Genomic DNA, 23,701 nt, shown 5'->3' with positions numbered 1-23,701 from the left:
AATATTGTAAAAAAAATACATCGTTGAATTTATTTTGACATCGTAAAGTCATATTCAAGAACAATACATACAATGTAATGTAACTTAGCTAATTTAGTTTTAGATTCTTTTTAGCACTTATCACTTCTTTTGTGAATGCTGGTTAACCAGTAATTGGCAACTGTGTAAGACTTAGACATAATTATCAATATACATAAGCATAACTGTACACAGAAGCTGTTGGTAAACCTATATAAATAAATAAATAAATGTAATATTTTCAAATATCTATTTGTCTCTGCATACCACTTGTCAGTTTTAATGGCTACGCCATGGGTGACATAATTATTTATTCAATAACGGTTTACTCTCTTCTATTTATTGGGATTTGGTAGTTTCGAATTCACCGGAATCATTTATTGTCCGTCAAACGTTAAGCCGATATGAAATTTTATTATGGAACCGCCTCACGAAATTTATTATGATAACTAAAGGTGACGTTTATGAAGTGACTTTTTAGAATACGGGAATCAAAAACGCACTCCTGCTAGTGACTGCACGTTACAGTAATCCTTGGCCAACCATTTCCCAGTTGACAGTCAAAACGTGAGGAGAAAACACAATGACCTGCATTCCCTTATCCCAACCAGTCTAGTTCAAAATTAACTTATAACTTCCCAACCACTTTTGTATTCGAAAGTACCAAGAAACAATGTTAAATTTATTTATTTATTTCTTAGACAATCTCGTTTCGTGTTTGACTGTTTGTTGTACTAAGAGTATTTACCTTAACTATAAAATAAATGAATGTACGACTGTTTACCAAAGGGCGAACGAATAGTCTTTTCTTGGAAACTAAATTTTAGTAGTCTTTTGTTTTTAAATTGAAATGACTGACTGACGAACAAATATTATTGAGACATATATTGTAAACAATGTGAGGAAACTAGCACCCTTTAAGGGTGTGTAAAACGACAGCAGAAGCAGAGGTAGTTGAAACTTTATTAAACGATGCAACGGTTCACTCACGCGTATTTATCGGGATTGCCCGACATGAGCTGACGCGGCGGGGTCGTGAGTCAAACGAAGTCAGTTCGACTCGCAACCCCGCCGTGCATCATTTAATAATTAATGTTTCCCATGATAGAAACTATAAAAACAACATTATCACATTAAATTATTACCATATGATAAGAAATGCGTATTGGGTACCAACAATAAGGTGCAGTGCAGAAGACAGACTATCCATGACGCCCTTTAGCTAGAAAATAGAACCTATGCAATTATATGCAGTAACGCACACGTGCGCCATGCAGACATTTTGAGCGCCGCAGACTCGATCGCACAAAGAGTGTGCCGTCTGTGCTGCACCTTCATCATCTCAGCCTATAGCTGCCCACTGCTGGACGTAGAACTCTCCATAAGTTCTCCAGCGCGACCGGTTCATTGCCACCTGCATCCAACGAGACCCAGCGGCTCTCACCAGGTCGTCGGTCCATCTGGCAGGTGGCTGTCTTTTCTGCCCCATCTGATCTTCGCGCTATGTGGTCCGCCCATTGCTACTTCAGCTTGCTAACCTACGGGCTATAATATATCGGTGCTGCACCTTAATCTTACCAAAAATGTCCTAGGTAGCTAAGCAGTATTCCCTTTGCCCCCATTATGAAATTTAATACATTAAACATAATAAATACTGTCTTATCCGTCTCGTTTTATCTTCCCTTGTTCGCACTCAGCGCGATTGCTTTTAAATGAAGTCCATTTTTAAACGTAAATTGGACCTCATTTGATTTGGAATATTGATTCATTTTGGATTACTTAAAGGTACATTAGTAGCTTCGCTGCTATTCGTTTCGTATTTATTAAATTCTCATTTCATTTGGCGCAATGTTCTTTTTCCTAAGATGATTTTAATTACTGGAGCTTTCGTGCTTATATTTTTAAGTGGTCTATTTTTGGAGTGTGGCTTTTGGTTTTTGGAACAAAATTGCGATGTGGTTTATTTTGTGGAATTGTAATAAAAAAGGTTTTGCAATTTGTGCTTATAACTGGTATTTTGTTAGCACGTAACAGTTTTGACTACCAGTCTTACTGCGCTACCCGATTATACGCACTAGAGGTGATGAAATTAAATTTAAGTATATAATATATAATCTATGAGTAACGTATAAGTATTTAGCTGAATCCAGTAACACTGGAACATCAGCTGCACGAATAGCCGTAATATGACGTGTCGAGTTTGATCTCTACATATGACAAGCGTATGTTGGAACCTCGATTTCTTGTTCTTGTGTATGTGACTTGAATTTTTGTAAATTCCGCGACACAAGGATAAAATTCAAAGATAATACGGTCATTCCAAAAAGAAAAAAAATTTGGAGAGATCCTAATTTCGTACCTACTTAGGCTTTTTTGCAAACACATAATGTTTGCAAACCTAGGAGAAGCTCATGGCTAAGCTATAACTGTATAAGTGAATCAATCACAGGCTAAACTACGCTTGACGCGTTTGGGTGACCACCTTTGTCATCTAAAATCTGTAAAATCTTTGACAGACGTTAAAGGTAGTCAGAAGCTTGAAAATCTGACAACCAGTCTAGCTAAAGGGTATTTTCTTGCCCAGGTAACTGGGTTGAGGTGGTCAGATAGGCAGTCGCTCCTTGTAAAGTACTGGTACTTAGCTGAATCCGGTTAGACTAAAAGCCAACCCCAACATAGTTGGGAAAAGGTTATGTCGATGATGATAATATTCGCAAAACGCCTCTTAATTTCCTCCACATGTAGTCTAAACACCAACTCATGAAATCCATTTATTTATCCATCCGTTTCACAGCAAAACACACTGTCAGATTCAGCACAACTTAGTGAACACAGAACAGTTTCGAGAACTGCCAAACTAATTCACATAACTTCTACGCGTTTATTATTCAAGAGGAAATGGCCAATTATATTGGGGTCATTATTTATATTACACTCAGATTTAGCCTTATAGTGAAATCAGTTTTCTATGCGTTTTCGTGGACTAATGGTTAAACGCATATCACGTAGATTTCATTCAGATATAAGTTGTGCTGAAAAACACTCTTCCTTGTGTTTTATTTTCATTGACTAATACTGAAAGTCTCTGGGTTAGTTCAAGATGGCACGGGATCATGGAAGGATTTGGGGGTAAGTTATTTGACCAGCAGTGGGATACCCAATTGTATTGTAATTGTATCAAGGGAGGTCCTTACATCAAGCTCTGTTGATTTTTGCTTTTAAATACTTTGTGAGATTGCTGGATCAGTCGATATTTTCTATCTGACTACCCTAAGAATAAATATCGTAATAATTTAAGGAGTTTAATCAAAGTTTCGGTAAATTTAGATATAGTAAAAAAATGTAGAGAAAATGATGTTTGAAACCAGTATTATAAAACAATTCTTAACACAAAATATCATATTGGTTATCTATACTAATATATAAAGCTGAAGACTTTGTTTGTTTGTTTGTTTAAACGCGCTAATCTCAGGAACTACTAGTCCAAATTGAAAAATTCTTTTTGTATTGAATAGACCATTCATCGAGAAAGGCTTTAGGCTATAAACCATCACGATGCGACTAATAGGAGCGAAGATACAATGGAAAATGTGAAAAAAACGGGGCAGGTATAAATCATAACTTCTACCCACGGGGACGAAGTCGCGGGCAACAACTAGTAACATAATACAAAAACTGCATACACTCACAACCAAAGAACTAAATTGCGTTTTAAAAACTAGATACGGTACATTAAAAATGAATTAAGAAAGTCCGCCTCATTCCTCTTTATTAAATCAGCATAAAAATTCTTCTCTAACCAAAATGGTGGCTACAAATTAAATGTTTCGGTAGTAACTATCGTGAGAATGATTCATTATTAAATGACGTAACGGTTTACCCACGCGTATTTACCGGGGTAGCCCGACTAGTTTCGGACCCAAACGGAGTCCTTCGCGGCGGTAGTTACATTTCAACTGAAAGACAGATTATTAAAACATTAAATACAATTAATCTAAAAAGGTTGAATCAGATTTCGAAAATGTAGACAAATTAAGCTAAATTAAGGTCTCGGTATCCATTTAGAGAAAATATAAAGGGAATGGAAAATGTATCGGAGCTTTTGAAACTTATTAGTAGGTATAGTATCTGAATTAGATTTCTAATAAAATTCCCCGGAATTTATCCGAATGTAATGGTCTGCGAATACTCTTACCTATTTCAGTCTGACGTAATTACTTACATGTTATGTAATGATCACGGACGTTATTTGTGAAGGAATTTTGAGATTAATGGAATGAAAACCCATATATGCAATAAATAATAAATAAAATTAAATTCATCAAAATTAAATGTGTAATAATAACTATTTCAGTAAAGAATTTACTCACGTATTCACCATCCCGTATTTGTTATATCGCCATTTCACAAGAATCTGTAAATATCTAATATTATAGAAGAAGTACACGATAAAAAACATTGCATTAAAATTACAGATACTTTAATCAAACTTATAATAGCAAAAAAAATAAACAATTTATTGATTGAATGCTACGCGAGAACAAATCCTTTTAATTTTAGGTCAAAGTTGTCTTGCAGAAAATGCTTCAGAAGCCTTTTTTTGTGGGTGGGTGTAAAGTAGTGTACACATAAATTTTTGAAATTCTTTAATATTTAAAATAAAATAGTTCAGACGCATTTGAATAATTAAAATTAACAGTTTTGTGCTTTTTAAGTTGCAATATATCAGTGCCACTGTTGGTATCACCCTACATGAAGTGATACTTAAAGACACCACCCACCAGCATACACTTCACTACCACTACCGGAATCTTCAACAAAATGTCTCAGCTCAGTGACATTCAGTCAGTCCAGCTCAGGCTTGAGGATACTTTCAACAAAAGAATGGCTGAACTGGAAGCACAACTTACCACCAGCGCAGCAAAAGACACTGTGGCTAAAGTGGCTGAGGAATTTCGAACATTTAGGGAGTTGATGTTTAACATGCTCAGTCTGCTGCGTCAGCAAATTCGTGACTGTGCCCACTCAGTTGACTCCATTGAAACAAGGCACCGTAGGAAGGCTCTTCTTTTCTTGGGAGTGGAGGAAACTGATGAGCAGGACAATGTGGCTGTGATTAACAACATCCTTCACAAGAAGATGGCTCTTTCACCCTCAATAAATGCCTGCTACAGGATTGGAGCCCGCGGGGAGGAGCATCACCGACCATTACTTGTGTGGTTCTCTAATGTTGCTGAGAGGAATGCTGTTTGGAATGCAAAATCAAAACTGCGAGGGTCATCAGTTGCATTAAGAGAATTCCTCACAAAACCCAGGCAAGCAATCTTCGCCAAAGCACGGCAGCATTTCGGCATGCGAGCTTGTTGGACGCAAGATGGCACCATCGTAATTAAGGTCGCCGATGGAGATCGCCAAAAGGTCATTACTATGGCTGCATTAGACACCCTGTTGGCGAGACACCCTAAAGGTGCCGGTCAAACATCATCCAGTCCTCGGAGTGGAGGCGTGAGCGCAGGCGCAGGGTTGTCTTCCAAGCGCAAAAACTAGCAGAACTTGCCAAATTCTTTCGTGTCGGTGTACGGTCTAGTGTGTGACGTAATCCTTCTTAACTTCCTTTTAATTGTAAGTAAAGCTGCTTATTTTATCGTTCACCCACATTACTTTACGACAATTTTAAATAAGGCGTACCCACTTATTGTGCTCTCTAATGCTCAACATTTGGACCGTAGTGAATTAGACCAACTTAACGTAAGCTTGACATCTGTTGATTGTCACAGACTGTAAAATGTTCTGTCAAACTGACATTAGAGTGTTTGGTAAAATGTCTTTTTATATTCCGGCATTTCGTTTATCTGTTGTTTTCTTGTTTATTGTTTCCTAGTGTATTTTTATATATATATATTTTTTTTTTTTGTGTCCTCGTTTTATCAATATGTGTGTTAGCTGGCGGGTGGTGCCCAGAGACGTAAAGTTTGTGATTGTTTTTTAATTCTTTTCCTATTTTATAGATTTTTTTTTTCCCTTTAAATATCTTTATTTTTAGTTTATATATACATATTATTTTTATTTTATTTTTTTCCTTAAATTTTACATGTCGTCCGGTGATGATTCATTTTATTCTGCCAGTTCGTCGTTTAATGAAAGCTCTTCTACAATTTCGGAGACTTTAGGAGAGACGTTGCGAAATACTTTCATAGGCCAACCACAACTACAAATTATTAATGTCTGCCATATTAATGCGCAGAGTGTGCCAAGCCATTACAGTGACCTCGTTGACACTTTTTCGAACTTTGGCGTTCATGCCGTCCTGATTTCCGAGACTTGGCTTAAACCTCATCTTCTTTCAACTACTTACCCCCTTCCTGGCTTCGTTCTCATTAGGAATGATCGGGTTGAGAAGAGGGGCGGTGGTGTCGCTATCTACCTACGTAGCGAGTTTCCTTTTAAGATTCTCGCCACCTCACCGGGCTCCTCTGCTTCTTCCGAATTTCTCTTTCTTGAGGTTTTTGTCAAAGGGGCCAAGCTTATCCTTGTTGTTGTTTACTGTCCTCCCACTGTCGACTATTTCTCCAGCATCGAACCGGTGCTGGAATCTATAGGGTCCGAGTATTCACATGTTATCGTCATGGGCGATTTTAACACAGACCTCCTTTCCGAAAATTCCCTTCGCTCCCGTAAACTCCTCGAAATTATAAGGTCCTCAAGTCTTCATGTTCTTCCCCTTCAAGCCACTCACCACAACATTGACGGACATGATACCTGGCTTGACCTTATCCTTTCTTCGAGTCCTTCCTTGGTCTCAGCCTCCGGACAACTTCCTGCCCCTGGTTTTTCCCACCACGACCTCATCTTCCTCTCGTACAGCCTTAAACCCCCTAAACCCCGTCCTAGGGTACTGCACTTGCGTTCTTTTGGCCGTATGGATGTGGAGAAATTGCATAGGGATGCTTCTCATCTAAAATGGGACGACTTGTATAGTGCACCTAACATCGACACTAAAGTCAACATTTTTTGCAGGCTAATTAAGGACTTGTACGACATACATGCCCCGGTCCACAAAGTTAAAATCAAACGTCTGCCTGCTCCTTGGATGACCAGGGGAGTTCGCATGATGATGCGGCGACGGGATAGGTTGTTTCGCAGGTTTAGGAGGGAGCGTTGTGAAAATAACTGGCGCCTATTTAAAGCTGCAAGGAATAAGTGTAACCAGGTGATACGTAACGCCAAACGCCAGCACATTCTCAACAATTTATCTTCCTCCTCCCCTGTCGATGTCTGGAAGTTCCTCGGTTCTTTGGGCATTGGCAGGATGAGGAACCTGGACAATCAGTTCACTCTTGGCTTGGATGACATAAATGCACATTTCTCTACCACTTACCCCATGGACCAACAAGCCATGAGTCGTACTTTAAGGCAGCTGTCTGCATTAACCCGGCCTAACATTCAAGCTTTTTCATTTTCACCAGTAGCCGAAGATGACGTCAAAAGGATTATCCTCTCCATCAAATCCAACGCTGTAGGGGCTGACGCCATCAGCCGTCGCATGATCACTCCCATCCTAGAATTCCTGCTCTCTCCGATTTCCCATATTATAAATTTTTCCCTCTGGTCTGGTCAAGTTCCCGAACAATGGCGTATGGCGTACGTCATTCCTTTACCAAAAGTCCCCAATCCTACCTTGCCTAGTCATTTTCGTCCTATCTCCATACTCCCATTCCTGTCCAAAGTGTTGGAAGCTTGTGTCCATAAGCAACTGTACCTGCACATCTCGCGGCACCATCTTTTAAACCCGCTCCAGTCTGGTTTCAGGCCTGGTCACAGCACAACGTCCGCTCTTCTTAAAGTTACTCACGATATTAGGGCGGGCATGGAGGATACTAAGGCTACTGTCGTGGTACTGGTTGATTTCTCGAACGCCTTTAATACCGTGAGTTATGATATTCTCCTCTCTATCCTAGACACCCTAATGATGTCATCTGCGGCTCTGATCTGGTTTTCTTCATATCTTCGGGGTCGCCGGCAATCGGTTCGCGTCGGTGAATCTTCGTCGAATTGGTGCGAGCTGAATTCCGGTGTTCCCCAAGGCGGCATAATTTCTCCTTTACTTTTTTCTATTTTCATTAATCTTATAACTCAAGGTCTTCAGTGTTCGTATCACCTATATGCTGACGACTTGCAGCTTTACGTGCAGGCTAGTGTGGGGGACATTTCCAGGGCGATAGACTTGATCAACGAAGACCTTGATCACGTCCGGGACTGGTCTGAGAGGTTTGGTCTGGTGGTGAACCCCTCTAAGTGCCAATCGATTATCGTAGGCAGTCAACGCACGCTTCGCAGATTGGAGGAGTTAGCCGTTCCCCCTATCGTATTCAATGGCTCAATTATTAGCGTCAGCCGAACTGTAAAAAATCTTGGCCTGCTCATGGACTCATCACTGAGTTGGCAAGCTCAGGTCACTAGTGTGTCCCAGAGAGTCACTGGCACGCTACGAAATCTTTACCGCCTAAAGAACTTTCTCCCATCCAAAACGAAACTGATGCTTGTGCAAACCCTAATTTTCCCAATCCTAGACTATGCCGACGTGTGCTACTTAGACCTGAATGCAGATCTCCTAAATAAATTAGATAGACTTCTGAATAACTGCATTCGATTTATTTTTAACCTTCGCAAATACGACCATGTGTCTGCTTACCGTACCCAACTGCGCTGGCTGCCGATCCGGGAGCGCCGAAGTGTACGAACTCTTTCTTTTCTCTACTCTATCTTGTTCTCTCCCACCCCTCCTGCTTACTTAACGCCCTATTTTCGTTACTTATGCGACAACCATGGCCGTGACCTTCGGTCTTCTAATAATCGTCTTCTCCTCTGTCCTTCTCATAGCTCTAGCTCTGTTCACTCTTCCTTTCTAGTCCAATCCGTTCTACTATGGAATGCCCTTCCTCTCGAAATCAGGACGTCCACAAACCGCAATGTGTTCAAATTAAAGGTTCGCAAATTGTTTCTTATGAAACTGGCAGAGTCGTCATCACAAGAATCTCACCTTGTCTAATATATTATATATGTATGTTTATGTAGATAATTTTACGTAATAGTATTCCCCGGTTATTTAATTGTATGTATTAGCTGTCTATTATATATATAGGTAGATATATTTGTGTGTATATGTGTGATTGTATATATTTTTTAATTTCATCGACTGTCTTTTCTGATTATACACCCACTTCCCGTTTCTCTGCACCACCTCTTGGTTGACTGGTAGAGAATGCCTTTGGCATTAAGTCCGCCATTGTACTTGTTTGTATAAGAAGTATAAATAAATAAATAAATAAGTCCGCCATTACAAATCTTTTTGCACAACAGAATAAATAAAAAGAAAAGGTCTTAGCTGTAATTAATATCACTCTACAATAATTAGGTCTTAATAAGTCCAGGAATACTAAGGACAGTGCTAATTACTGTTACAGGGTACCAGTACAGTGAGATGGCAGGAAAAATGGCGCTCACTAATGCCTAGTGTCATTAGTATGGGTGACTCGTGATAGGAATGCTGTATTTAAGACATGGTCTACAGGATTAGATACGGGGTGTAAGGTAGAGGAAAATTGTTTCTTTTTTCTTTTTGTGAGCCTAATGGTAGTGGAAGCGTTTTGGAATGAAAATTTCTTATAGGAGGGTATTATTTTTTATAAAATTGACTGTCGAACTTAAGAATTTAATCTTTGTGTTGTGGAGGTTTCACAAATATTCAAAGTGCATATACCCGACTTAAAGACACCCAACTCAGAACAAGCATTCAAGCGTGAATCATACAAATGCTTTTCCTACGCGGGGATCGAAGCTGCGACACGTCGTGCACAGTGGTTTGGTGACCACGACCACTCAGCTATCCGTGCTATTGAAGAAGACAGCCGTCCTTTGTCTGGCATTCCTTTCTCTCAAGCCTACGGAACCAGTTGGCAAGCTCTTCCTCTCTTAATTTAATTGAGCATCTGACATTTGATTCAATAATTTAAGAAAATACGGAAAAAAATACGAAAAGCGTCTACATTTAGAACCCATGATTACGAGCAAAAAAGGAGGAGCTTTTGGCTAAGCTATAACCGCATAAGTGAATCGATCACAGGTTAAGCTATGCTTGACGCGGTTGGTCCGTAGATGGGTGACCATCTTTGTCATAACGAGTTCCTCCGTGTTTCGCAAGTTAAATTGTGGGTCTCGGCTGTTATTCCTACATCTTTGACAGTCGTTACAAGGTAGTCAGAAGCTTGAAAAGTCTGACAGCCAGTCTAACCAAGGAGTATCGTGTTGCCCAGGTAACTGGGTTGAGGAGGTCAGATAGGCAGTCGCTCCTTGTAAAACACTGGTACTTAGCTGGAGCCGGTTGGACTGGTAGCCGACCCCTACATAGTTGGGAAAAGGCTAGGCCGATGATGATTACGAGCATAAAAATCATACCATCCAACTTTAAAGCTCTTTTTCTGTCCACAAAATATACTAGCACTACCTCTTCCTATTTAAACAAAATAGAGATCTCTTTAACCATTATAAGTAGGCTCAAAGCATTTTAATTTAAACTTTTAGAATGTACGTCACACTCGTTTCTCATTCCTTTTACGAGGTGTTCCTTCCATGTGCATGTAAGATTAATATCTGTAAACGCATGTTGCGAGAGAAAAATGTAATACGGACTTCACAGAATACGTGCTGCAGTAATATTTTAAGTTCTTAGCAGCATTTTGTTGTGTAAAAAGTTGGCGTTATAAATTAGAACGTATGAGAATGTAGAGAATTATTTTTTTCGTCTTATCAAGTTCATTTGTTTTTTAATTCCCTTAAAATAGTCAAAATTAATCTTCGGAATGTTATGATTTTTTTTCTCAGGTTTTCAGACAAAAAACAAAAATAACCGGGCAAGTGCTAGTTTTACACGAAAAGAACCGAGGAAACTATAAAAATTATCTAAATAGGAGCAACAGAAATATATCTGCTCAGTAATAGGGTTCAGGTTCACCTTGGGGTACGCATTACTGATAAATGTACATTCAAAAATAAAATGTACAATGTATCAGTGACGCGTTTTGAAACCACAAAAGTCATACCTCAAAAACAGTGATTGAATTTTAATCAATCAATCACACATTTAACTAAATAATTAATTCATTTGTACAGCTGGCAACTAGGTACGTTGATTTATTTATAATTTCACGTATAATTGTGGTACATAATGCAGACTGAATGCCGCAAGGCATTATCTATCAGTCAACCTTTAGATCAAATGGAAAAGCAACTGGAATAGGTACAACAGTACTATGTGATGACCAATTAAGACTACCACACCTAACTTTGGCTATTTATAAGTAAAGCAAATATATTAGATAGTAAAAACGAGTACTTTTTATGTAGAATATTGCATTCATTTCGCCGTAGACTTAAGGAATATCTATGAGTGAAACGCTAAAAGGAAAGCATACTAATGCGTAGTGTCATTAGCATGGTGAAGAAACGTGATCAGGATCTTAAGACAGTTTTAAAAACGAAACGCAATTTGTAACAGCTTGAAGATTTCGCTAAAGATTTTTGTTGTTGAAAGAATTTTAATATAATTCTGTTATATGTTGGCAATTGAGTTAAAATGCTTGTTTAGTTATTATGAAATTAAATTTTTACGATGCAGGTAAATTTTGATTTGGTGTCGAATCAATATAAAAAAATATTGTTAAATAATGATTATACGTAGATTCAGTGACATTCAACTCCTAATCAGAGCTGTCACTACTGCGGGAGTACCCCAAGTTCAGATGATCAAGGGGCCTATCGTATTATTAAAGTTGAGAAAACGTAACAGCGAAACACAAAACGGTGTGTCTGTGTGTTTGTCTGTCTATCTCGAATGGGTTGAGCGATTTCAATTCAATTTATTTTTGACTAAAGGAGAATTATGGGAGAGTATTCCAAGACTATGTTTGAACAAAATCGGTCCAATCTCTTACAAGTTGACTAGGTTGAAAGATAACCGCAATATGAATATTTTCAGAAGTACCTGGATTTTAGAGATAAATAACCTTCACGTTTGTAACTTGCCCCACACATGTCCAAAGCCAGTTGTATTAGTATTTGTAAAGGATAGTCTTATGAACTTATCATTCTGGCTTAAGCAACATTTTTTTCTCGTCCGGGGATTTATTTGCGCTAATGTGACCTTTTGCGCCATTGTTTTTGTTAGTTTTAGCATGTTTTTTATTGGAACTGGATTGGGATAGCGGAAAGAGATCTTTTTCATTGGTTATTAAGACAACAAGAAAACATTTGGGTAAAGAAATTAAACATTACAAATATTGTGTAATAATATCTAGAGTGTAATGACTGCACAGATAGCCGAGTAGCTGAAGCCACCACTTCTGAAGGTTGTCGATCAGCTTGAAAAGTTCCTGTGCACTAGCTATAACTTATGTAATACAATGTTAACTAGTACAGGAGCTAGGAAATTTTAAAATATTGTTCGTGAAAATTTAGGACGCTACATTGACAATATTTATCTTAGGGCTCATTTAGACGAGGCAAAAGATGAAGGCATTTGAAACCAGAGCAGCGTGGTTCAGCAATCTAATGCAACTCACATAATAATTCTCTCTTCGTCTAAATGAGTCTTAACCCTGACTCAGCTTAACGACGCGTTCAGATTGACAACCACAGATACTTTATCAACTGAGTTTATTGTTAATAGATCTTTGTGTACTAAGAAATACGGATTCAAGATGGCGATTAGTATTTGCTTTGAGGTTTGTGTTATGTGTAGAAGTTTTTTTTTACATTTTGATCTAACTTACTAGGTTAGTTTTATCGTTATTAATTCGACTTTTAATAATGCTTTGTCTGTACTTAAAGAATTATAGTAAGACGGTTTAGGAAAAAAAATAATTATATATCATCTCAGAACTGACCATTGATTTTGGCTCCCATTTAGATCTCACTTCTTTTATCGTTGAAGTCAACAACCAAGGCATACATTTTTGTGATATTTATACATATTTCGATTTAACTAAGAAATATGTCTTGTATCTTGCAATTAGTTCCTAGGTTCCTAAGTTACAATAACATCACACCCCGCGATATTTTACCTTGTGGTATAATTATGAAATCCATACTCATAGTCCAAAAATATCAAGTAACACCAAGGATCGGAACAAACCATGCGAAAATCATTATTTAAATCCTCGCCTCTTACAATAAATTGCCCACTTGGCAAGAAATATAGGCAACCTCCAGATAGGCAATTTATAGACGTAATCGAATTATTTCACTCTGTTTCTCCCTTGTACCTTTTCAGATCACTAATTTACCTTTTAATCTAAGAAAAGGCAAGGCATGCGTAACTTCGAGAATAGTATTACGATGAAATATCAAAATCAAAAAGTTTTTATTTAAGTCGGTCTTGTTGGACACTTATAAGATGACAATTTTATTGACTTTGAAATGTAGTTCTTGTGAAAAAAGACCGGCAAGCAGCTCCCTATATATATTGTTACGAAATTATCCGATCTTCTATATAAACATACTGCCTACTATAAAACTGAACATGAGGCTAACTAGACGGTTTGCAGGAGAATTATAATTAACGAAAGAAGTCTTACAAATTGCCATAAATATTTAGAGACCACTAAAGTTCTAGTTCTTGGCAAAATATTTAGGGCTATACTTAGTTATTTTGTTTTGTAGTCCTAATGCAAACTTATTAAATTTCTTATGTCGCTCTGTATAAAGATTTCTTGTGTTCCTCAGCTGAGCAAGACTATAAAGATTGAGTTCTTTTTTCGAATAAGACAATCGATTTTAAATTCCACACTCAATACCATGGTCCTACTGCGAGGTCTTGAAGTATTATTATTTTGGCTCCAGACGAGATTGGTGCGTGGCCACGTATCCATCAACGCAGAAAAAGTGTTGTGTTTAAAAAGTCCCCGCTTCTTTTTCACGGAGATGCCCTAAAAATACGGACGAGGTCATTTTAACACGTATTAGATAAATAATAATCTAGTAAGTGTGCAGTAATTCTTGCTCATGACTCGTAACAGACAGACCCTCGGTCCCATGGGATCCGCTGAGGTTTACACCCTCATTCTAACGATAATAGTATTAAAACCTCGTGGGACAGGGGTTGAAATATCGTATATCAAGTTACAGTCTATGAATAGTGCAAATGAAGCCAGTGTATACATTAAAAGGAAAATGATTACTGATCAAACGTGCGCTATCTTTAGTAAGTTCTGATCGCCGGGCACGTTGGATAGAATTGCACTTTACCAGGGAGCAGGTAGCGTACAAGCGTGTGCTCTAACACTTTATTCTCTGACGCTCTTATTCCGATGGGAGGTTTTTTGAATCAACTGGAAAGATTATGTGACTCACATTTTCTCATGCCTCATCTTGTGCAAAAAACACAGTTTTATGTGCCTTTTGCACGGAAGCTTTGATATTTATTTCTAAAGCACGCAAAACATTCTAAAAATCGGTGCGTGTCTCAGGATTAAATAAAAAATGTAACCTTGGAAAAATCCTGCAGTCATGCCAATAAACCATTACAGTTTAACAAGGTTGTATTAAATGCACAAATTAGAAAAAAAATACAAAACAATGCTTCTAATGTAAATTTAATACCACATAGTTTTCACTTAACCAACAAAATCTTACTATAAGTACAGGTTATAGGGATAACTCCAAAATACTTGGGCATCGTATTGACTAAGCTTTGGTTATAGGACCCCAGCCAGCACTACATTATATTGACTTACAGGCTGATAATTTAAGGATAGAATGCAGGTATAAATAATTGTTCTATCGGTATAGGCAAGAATAGTTTCTTTCGTAGCTGGTATCTGGTAAAAAAATAAGAACAAATTAATTCGGAAAATCTGCACATAAAAAGTAAAATGTGCCAAGCCTGTTATAACTTTCAATTTCGTACTTTATTTATCTCTTTTAAGTATTTTTTTTTACTTGACGATAAAATAAAGATCAAAAAGTATTCAAAAACCTCATTTTTTTTAATTCGGACTAAAACACAGTAACTATTGCGTTATTTGTTTTCTTAAAGCAAGATAAATAATAACACACAAGAAGGTTATCCAAACTATTTTCAAGGATACTTCTTGGTATCGTAGAAAAATATTTTTCTTAAAAGAGGACACTCATAACTAGATATCGCACTTAACCTTTATCTTTTCTTGGAATACATCACAGTAAGACACAATAATGTGGTACTGGAAATAATGAAAATTCATTACAGTAGAAGATTTTAATGTTCTCAACAAAAATTTTAATGCTCTCCCCTGAGTTTGTTTCGACATTTCTTCTTAGGGTAGTCAGGTAGGAAATGTCGGCTCCATCGTTCTCAAAAAAGACATGTAAAAGTGATATAATATCCTATTTGCAGAATTCATTTCAAAAGAAACTGATTTTAAACTCACGCCGAATTTTTTTTAGTGACACATAAAATTGGTGTTTAGCATAGTTTTTTGGTATACCTACTGGGTGTGAAGTATATCTTGTTACATAATAGCTCAACAAAAAAAAATGATGACGTATGGATTTCATTTATTCCTTATTTTTTGCAATTTTATAAACCTTCGAAGGTTAACTTTTGACGTATAACTTTAAGTTTTCGCTGACTGAATTGTAAGCACAAAATGATATACAGTAACAAAAGCATAGTCTTCATTGTAAAAATTATAACTATGAAAAACATTTTTCTTTTTCTCTTTAAATCCTTAAAATACCATTTTTTAAAATCGCATTTTCAATAAGTTGAAGCATAAACTACTAATGATATTTTCCTAGAGATATTAGGATTTCAAACAGCCATCGCTTGCATAAAAATCTAGGATATTTTTTTTCATGCATTTTGCAAAAAAAGCTGTTAATTTTGGGTATGAATTCGACGAACTGTATAAATATATATTATGATACTATTTCGTGGTTCTTCCCGTTACATATTTTTTTACCGTTGACTAATATTTTAAAATACTTATTGATTGGATCTTTCATTGTGGTTTGTTGATATTTTGTTATAGGTAGGTATTAGGTATTGCAGTAAGTAAGTAAGTGAAAAATATACAAAACTGATTTCTTATATTTTGTGCAGCAACAAGATCATTTTCTATCCAAATCACTATAATCTACACAACAAGGTACTTAACCTATGATAACTGCATACATAGCAAGTGTTTCTGCATTTATACCACGTGATATCACGGTGGGCGTTCCAACTAAAGTTCTAGTTCAGTTTCCGTTTGAAACAAGTCTTTATGACTGTGTATTATTTCCGTATAAAACTCACAAATATTTACAACTCTCGACATAGGTACTATAAACACAATAGAAATACATACACATTATTATACCCAAAAATAAATACGTAAGTACTCGAATACATTGTTAGATTCATACCCTAATGATGTAAAAATGTTTTCAGGAATGCAGTGCTCCTAACGCCCTCTCGAGACAGCTCTAGTGGCTCCCCCTAGCGCTTCGACCGTCTTTTAATTTGAAACGGCTTTTGTTGAACAGATGAATATTTTAGGAAACTGTTTTTATGATGGAATTTTGATTTTTTTGCAGGATAATGTTATGTGCATGTGCAATTTATCATATGTATCTATTTCAGACCATGTTTGATATAAATTATTATGAATCTTCATGGGCTATTATCTTGACGTTTCCATAGGTTAAATATGCGGGGAAAAAATAGAGTCTAAAACCGTGAAAAATCAAAATTAATTTATTTCAAGTGACTCAGTGACTCTATGAATAAGAATAGGCTAAAATTTACCTTTACATGTTAAAAAATTAAACAAATATCAGTAATATTTAAATCTCGCGGGAATATATGTAAATAGGTACATCATCTACAAATACAAATAAAAAAGTCATGTATTCATTGCATTATCCTGATGACAGACAGATTAAACTACGGACAGACAACGGAGGCTGTAAAACCCAAAAAAGTGAATCGCCAGCCATTAGGCATTTTTTAATTCCTGTAAACACTGTGCAACAAATAATCGATATAATAATTAAGAAATTGATAACATTGTTAACTTCTTATACACAAATGTAATATATATATGTATATATATATATACATATATAACTGTATTATCCTTTTAGATTTAAGTCTAGTTAAGAATTAAACAGTATATAATATGTTGTGTTGAGATAGTTTTAAGTTGATTTGCTGCGCCCTAACGGGGTAATGTATACCTAGGATAAGGATGCATTTCTGTAACTGTATACATTTTTGCAATAAATAAATAAAAATAATTACACCTAAATGGAGTAAACATTCAAATACACTCAAACGGAATAATTGATTTGACTCTGAAATGTTGCAACTAGTAAAAAAGGTCGCACGTTTAAAAGGTCGAACCTCGTTTGTTTCAAACGGTATATTTGTTAGAATCGTTGCTTTCTGGTGAAACTATCAAATCAATGTTAAATGTAGCCTATTTTTTTTATTCCATAGTTTTATCCAGTTTGGATAGTTCATGTCGGTTCAGTCCATAGAACTCCTATTAGATCCCATTTTAAATTGAATTTTCAACAAGACCTCTGCTTGTTGGAGGGTGTCGGCGTAGCTTGTAAAAATAACTGACTTTTTAAAGATATTTTCACGTCCCACAACTGTAAATGACCCTATCGATTTTTATCTTTAATAGAGAATAAACTGATTTATAATGCCCATCTTTTTAACATGATATTAGATATAGGTAATTATCAAAAAGTTTGCAAACATGAAAATGTAACACAAACTCCTAAAACTATCTCCGTTGTGACCAAAACATGTTTCATTCAAACTAAGACCACTGAGTTTGAGTCAAACCTATCTTATCGTATCCACCGTATTCTAGTCTCATAAAAACCAAACACTTATTTTGAGTCAAACAAGTTTGATAGTCTCTGGGGCCTTTAGAAAAGGCTTTTTAAATATTAAGTTGATAAATAATGTATGAAAAGGAATATCTAATCACCATTGGCCAGTTGGAACCTATCCAATCTCGCTGCCCGTGACAGTTCAATTTTCTGCTTTCGAGCAAAAGTAAGTAGTATGTGACCTCTGTGACGTAATGCAAGTCCAGTTTTAATAATATTAATAAAATTTAAAGGAAAAATACGTCACTATGAAAAAAGCAGTGTATTTCAATTTAATTTTGTGAATAAATTAAAAAAACAGTGAGAAGTATTATCAAAAACTGAAGTGAGTAAGCAAACAGCTTACTCTCTGCTATATTGAAACAAAACGTTTGATTAATATCCTGGTCTTTTCCTAAACCAACAAATTCGGAATAAAGAACCGAAAAAAACCTGTTAAATTTAAAAGTATACAAATGGTATACAATTATAACTTGCCAGCAGGACCCAAATAAAACATCGTGAGTAAACCAGCAAGCCTGAAAAAAAATCGAGCTTGTGTTACGCCACGTCAGAGACTTGAGACTCTCAGCATTAAAAGAAGAAGGTACAGACAGACTATTAACACACAACTCGTATATAATATCAATATCATAACAAAAACAAGAGTACAATTATTGATGACTCACGTCAGCTTTTCAAGTCAATTAAGTAACGGAACCTCATTTCAATTACAAGCTAAATTAATTTACATCTCAACAAAAGTTCATCAGACAGTTAACAAAAAACGCGAGCGCACAAGACCACTGATTAATCTGTTACCTGCTAACGATGTTCGTTCCATGATTCTAGAGTTTAAAACAAAGATCTTTTAAGAGTAAATGGAAGTGTCCTTACACTATTGAAGTCTCTCACAAAAGTGTTTGGAAATGGTGTTTCGTTTAGATTAATCACGTGACTTAGCCAAGTCATTTTCATACAATTAAGCATTTTGACGGTTTGGACGGCCTGGAATTGCTCGGTTTTGATAGACGACAAAGAAATACACTTTTAAACTAAGAAAGGTAAAGATGTGGATGAGAGACACCGGTCTGGGCCGCGTAATGTGGAGTTTTGCTTCCACGATTGCAAAAGTTTTACTTTATCGCTTTCCGATTAAAAACACACTTAGTTGTATATGTCTAGTTATTTCATTGTCACAAAATAAATAAATAGGATATGATGGTTATAAAACTTCTTAGGTATAAAGAATTAAACTCTTATGTTTTCTGGGTTTTCACAAACATTCAAGTCACAATCACTATGACTTCCAGGTGCAGAACAAGAAATGTCTCATATGGGGATCGAACCCTTTAGCTATTGCTTATACCCCTCAAGTATTGTAGTACCTCAGGTAATTTAGACAAACTCCAAGAACCACTTCCAACAAATTTCCTATGTTCCGTGGTTCAGACAGTTAATCGCCGAAGTTAACTTTAAATCATAATTAAAAGGCAATTAGGGCAGTGTTCCGCGCTAAATTATTTATCCAGCTAACCTTTGTACCCTTTGCCTAATCGACCATGCTTGCTCCTTAGATTACCAGACAAAATTTAAGGCTTTTCCGTAATTTTTGCCTTTGAAGAGCCGTGAGAGATTTTTTTGCGCATACTTCTACAGAATTTTAGGATTCCTTACTTTTTAGATTAGATGCCTATTCATAGATTTTTTTTGTTTAAAGACCTGCTTTGCAGTTTGGCGATTTTTATGTAATTTTCAAATTTTTTAATAAATAAATAAATAGAAAAAAAACATATTTTTCTAAAGGTTTTTAAGGTTGCTTAAAACGGTTTTATGTGGTAAACCCAAAACAAGAAATGAAGGAGCTCGTTATGACATAGATGGTCATCAATCCACGGAGCGACCGTTTTCACCTGCCATGCATCAACCTATGCACTTTATTGATGTGTAGCATGGAGATCATTATAACTTATGTTTATGAGGTTTTATGAGATCTCAGTTGTAATCTATACTAATATATATAAAAAAAAAAAATCTTTTTGTGTTGAATATACCATTAATCGAGGAAGGCTTTAGGCTATAAACTATCACGCTGCGACTAATAGGTGCGAAGATACAATGGAAAATGTGAAAATAACAGGACGGGTATAAATCGTAACTTATATCTTCTTCTGCCCACGGGAACGAAGTCGCGGGCAACAGCTAGTAAATAAATATTGAGGTAACAATAGAAATATTTTTTTACGCTTGCAATATTACCTTTTTAATTTTCTGTTAAACTTTCCGAGAATACATCGAATTCGATATTCAAAATAAATTTGTTTTTTTTCAGGTATAGTTTTTAACCGAGTCAATTTAGTACAAAACTTTTTGGTTCTCAATTTAGAATACTACACCCAATAAACTCGATATCTAGTCTAAATAACAAAAGGGATTGTTTCGTGCTATTCGGACAAAGGCTCGAGGTTTGCCCTTTTTTATCCGCAAACGATTGACCGTCAAACGACGGTGACGTATGCAATATGTTTTCTATTCGGACTGGCTGACAATTTCCCTAGTAGGTACGAAAGCCTCAATTTCTTTGTGAGAGAGATTTTTAAAATCTGACTACGTTATTGTGTGGATTCAGCTAGTAAAGGATTGTTTTTGCTGTGGTAGTTTGAATCGGTTGTGCATAGAATATGAACATTTTTGAGGGTTTTTTTTAATCAGAAGGTTAAAACGGAACCGTATTACTTATGCACCGGTGTCTGTCCGTCCGTCCTTCTGTCTACTATCAGTATTCCTGAAGAGTGATTAGCTAGAAAGTTGTTTTTTTACGAATAATATATTTACCGCACCGGTTTCAGAGTGTCACTATTCCATAACGCAAGTGCTTTAGCAACTTACTTTGGGTTCAGAACGATGTATGTGAGATTAAAATATACGCGTCACCCATTTGTTTATCAAGACTTCAAAAACGAGGAGGTTCTCAATTCGTCAGTATATTTTTTTCGAAATGAATGAACCGTTTTATTTGATTCTTTTTTCATTTACAGTAAATAGCTGACATTTGGTCCCATATTTTCTTCAAGCTTGCCTCAGTAGTTTTTGCTTGGAGTCGGTTGTACGTTTTTCTCCTTAACAATATCTTTAACCTGCTTGACGGGACCCTGAGATTGACGAGTCGGACTTACAATGGATTTCTTTGTTAACAAAATCCCACCTTACCTAATTTAAGTATTCAGTAAAAATCCGAAATTCACTCATCTCCGTATATAGTAAAAACTGCAATATCAACACCAACTAATAACCACAATATAAGATACTCATGATTACAAACTTGTATACTGCGGTAACAAAAACTCTACCAGCTTACCCCTAACGATGATCCCGCGTGTTCATAAAGATAAAACTGCTCATTTTTTCTACTAAACTTCATTAAGTATACGTGTTGTCTTTGTTTCATTATATTGTTCTTAGTTGGTTTATGACGATTTATTTTGTTCTTAAATTAATCTTTAACATCTACCTAAACTTTCTTTTTTATTGTTGGTAAGCACTTGATTTTAATTTTCTGTGTTTAATATGAACGTTAATGTCCTATTCATAGTATAGCATTTAAGCGTCTTGGTTTTTATGAACTGTAAGCTTTAATGTTTTCTTATAAATAAACTAGCTGACCCAGCAAACGTTGTTTTGCCCAATACATTTTTTTCTAGTTGTATGTATTTTTAATGCCACATTATAAAAAAAAACAATAAATACAATTTTTTTTTAGTGTGAGCAACCCTTATCACTTAGGGGTATGAAAAATAGATGTTGGTCAATTCTCAGACCTACTGAATACGCATATAAAAGTTGGTAAAAATCGGTTAAGCCGTTTCGGAGGAGTACGGTAACTAACATCGTGATACGGGAATTTTATATAATTAGAAGATAGATAAATATTTTTTTCAATCATTTTATACGGTTATTTTTCCAAACCTATCTGGAGCTTACCTAGGGTACCTGCCTTTTACTAAGGTTCCTTCGTCTGTAAGACATCAGATTGTATATCATGAATGGTGATAGCTGGACTTTTGGAATTTTCATAGATACGATGTATTTTTGTGGTCGCTATAACATTAAATCCTAAAAACGAGAACTAGGTTGAACAATGTTTGTTGCGGTCATAAATGTGCTAGTTGACTAATAAACACCAAAAAAAAATAATTCTTATCCAACCGATTGTTTTCATTTTACCTTATTTTGTTATCACTATCGACTCACGACATTCTCAGTAACTCGAGTCAGATTCTCACTTGAACGGCTTCCTTTTAATATTTACTTTAAGGTTCTAGAAAAAAAACCTATATTGTCTAAAAGAAAACGTTAAATGAAATATATGGGTACTCGTTGAAAATAACAGCCTAGCCCAACATAAACCTGAACTACTAAACCGAGCTGTCAAGAAATATGAATGCACGGAACAAATTCAAAGTGCAAAATATTCAACTGCTCTGGAAATTCGCAGGAAATCGATTTCCAAACGTTTGGTAAACTTTTCAAAGCCATACAGTGCATGGTAGGCAGGTGAATGAAACAGTCAATTTCATTCGTTTGAACGATCTTTCGAACGTATTCAATTGAATTGTCAAAGAAGAATTTTTTGATTTTAGCTCTATATTGTTAGATTTTTGGGTAATATATTTTTACGTGTTCCGAGAACGGATGTTATATGGAACTAGCTGTTTCCTGCAGCCTTCCCGCTAAAAATCGAAGATAATGTTAATCCAGTACCAAGTTTTGATCAAATCTGTTCAGTTTTTTTTTGCGTGAAACAGGAACATTATATACATAGTAGGATATTTTAAATTTTGATTATAAATATTTTTTTTTGTTTTTACCGGGTGTAATTTTATTTTAATATATTCAATTATAATTAAATTTACGATTGATTTAATTAATATGATGTTTACTCGAAAGGTAGAGTCTATGTAATTTCAATGTTACTATGTATATTTCCTTTTTAAACACACACAGGTTACAGGTTAAATTAAAGCTTAAAAATGCTTTCCAACAGTACGAAAAAAATATTAGTTTTTTTGTCCTCTAACTCTAACTTCACATCCCCAAAGCTCTGCCAAGATTTTAACTAGTAACCTCCTTAGACAAACTTTGTAAATACATTTCTCCTACACATACATGGTTTAACATGTCGACTATACATGTACCTTTAGCCCCGACTAATTTACAACGGTAATAATCCTTTCACTAATTAGAAGATCCGTTCAAATTAGAACAAAGTTTGGAGGCCTAAGGTACTTCTGAAGACAGGGTAACATATATACTACTCAGTACTACAAAGTTCATAGTAATTTGGTAACAGTGGTACTTACCTAAATATAATTGAGGAAACTTTTGTAATGTATTCATTGAAAAATCAACCTTAAGATCGGAAAAAGTTTCATCTGTTTTCGAAGAATTTCTTAAATGATGCGGATATGGCAATTTACGTATAATTGTGTAAGCTTATTTACTCATGGTTTTTTTTTTATAGAAATGACTGGTTTTGTGAATGTCCCGCTTCAGTCGTCTTCCTCGTCTTTTCATATGATTGATGTACAACCTGGTGTCAAAATTTTTTAAACCACCTTTACGCCTTTGATGTGGATACATTTTAATCTCATTTTGCTGGTTTTCCCACAAATACGCCAAAAAGAACTATGAAATTTATTCCATAAAAATATGCACTTAAATCTATTTCTATTTAATTCTCCTAAATATTTATCATATGTTCCTCCCAGTTCTTACTCCA

At 35.8% G+C, this 23,701-nt stretch overlaps 1 protein-coding gene across 4 annotated transcripts in view; it reads right to left on the bottom strand.

The window, feature by feature from the left end:
* The window catches only part of LOC113507610, a 411,058-nt gene that overhangs the window by 83,405 nt on the left and 303,952 nt on the right, over window positions 1-23,701 (bottom strand). Inside the window, exon 5 of one of the 4 annotated variants that reach the window (XM_026890477.1) lies at window positions 4,395-4,432. The exons of the other annotated variants lie outside the window; for them this stretch is intronic. Coding sequence (XP_026746278.1) covers window positions 4,410-4,432 — 23 coding nt within the window. The 3' untranslated portion in view covers window positions 4,395-4,409. Of the gene's footprint in view, window positions 1-4,394; window positions 4,433-23,701 lie in introns of those variants that run through there. 4 annotated transcript variants of the gene reach the window in all.

The sequence above is a fragment of the Trichoplusia ni genome, unplaced genomic scaffold (assembly GCF_003590095.1).
Source record: "Trichoplusia ni isolate ovarian cell line Hi5 unplaced genomic scaffold, tn1 tig00002967, whole genome shotgun sequence".
NCBI classification, from domain to species: domain Eukaryota; kingdom Metazoa; phylum Arthropoda; class Insecta; order Lepidoptera; family Noctuidae; genus Trichoplusia; species Trichoplusia ni.
The sequence above is the reverse complement of the archived record's forward strand: the minus strand, read 5'-3'. Positions and strand labels throughout refer to the sequence as shown.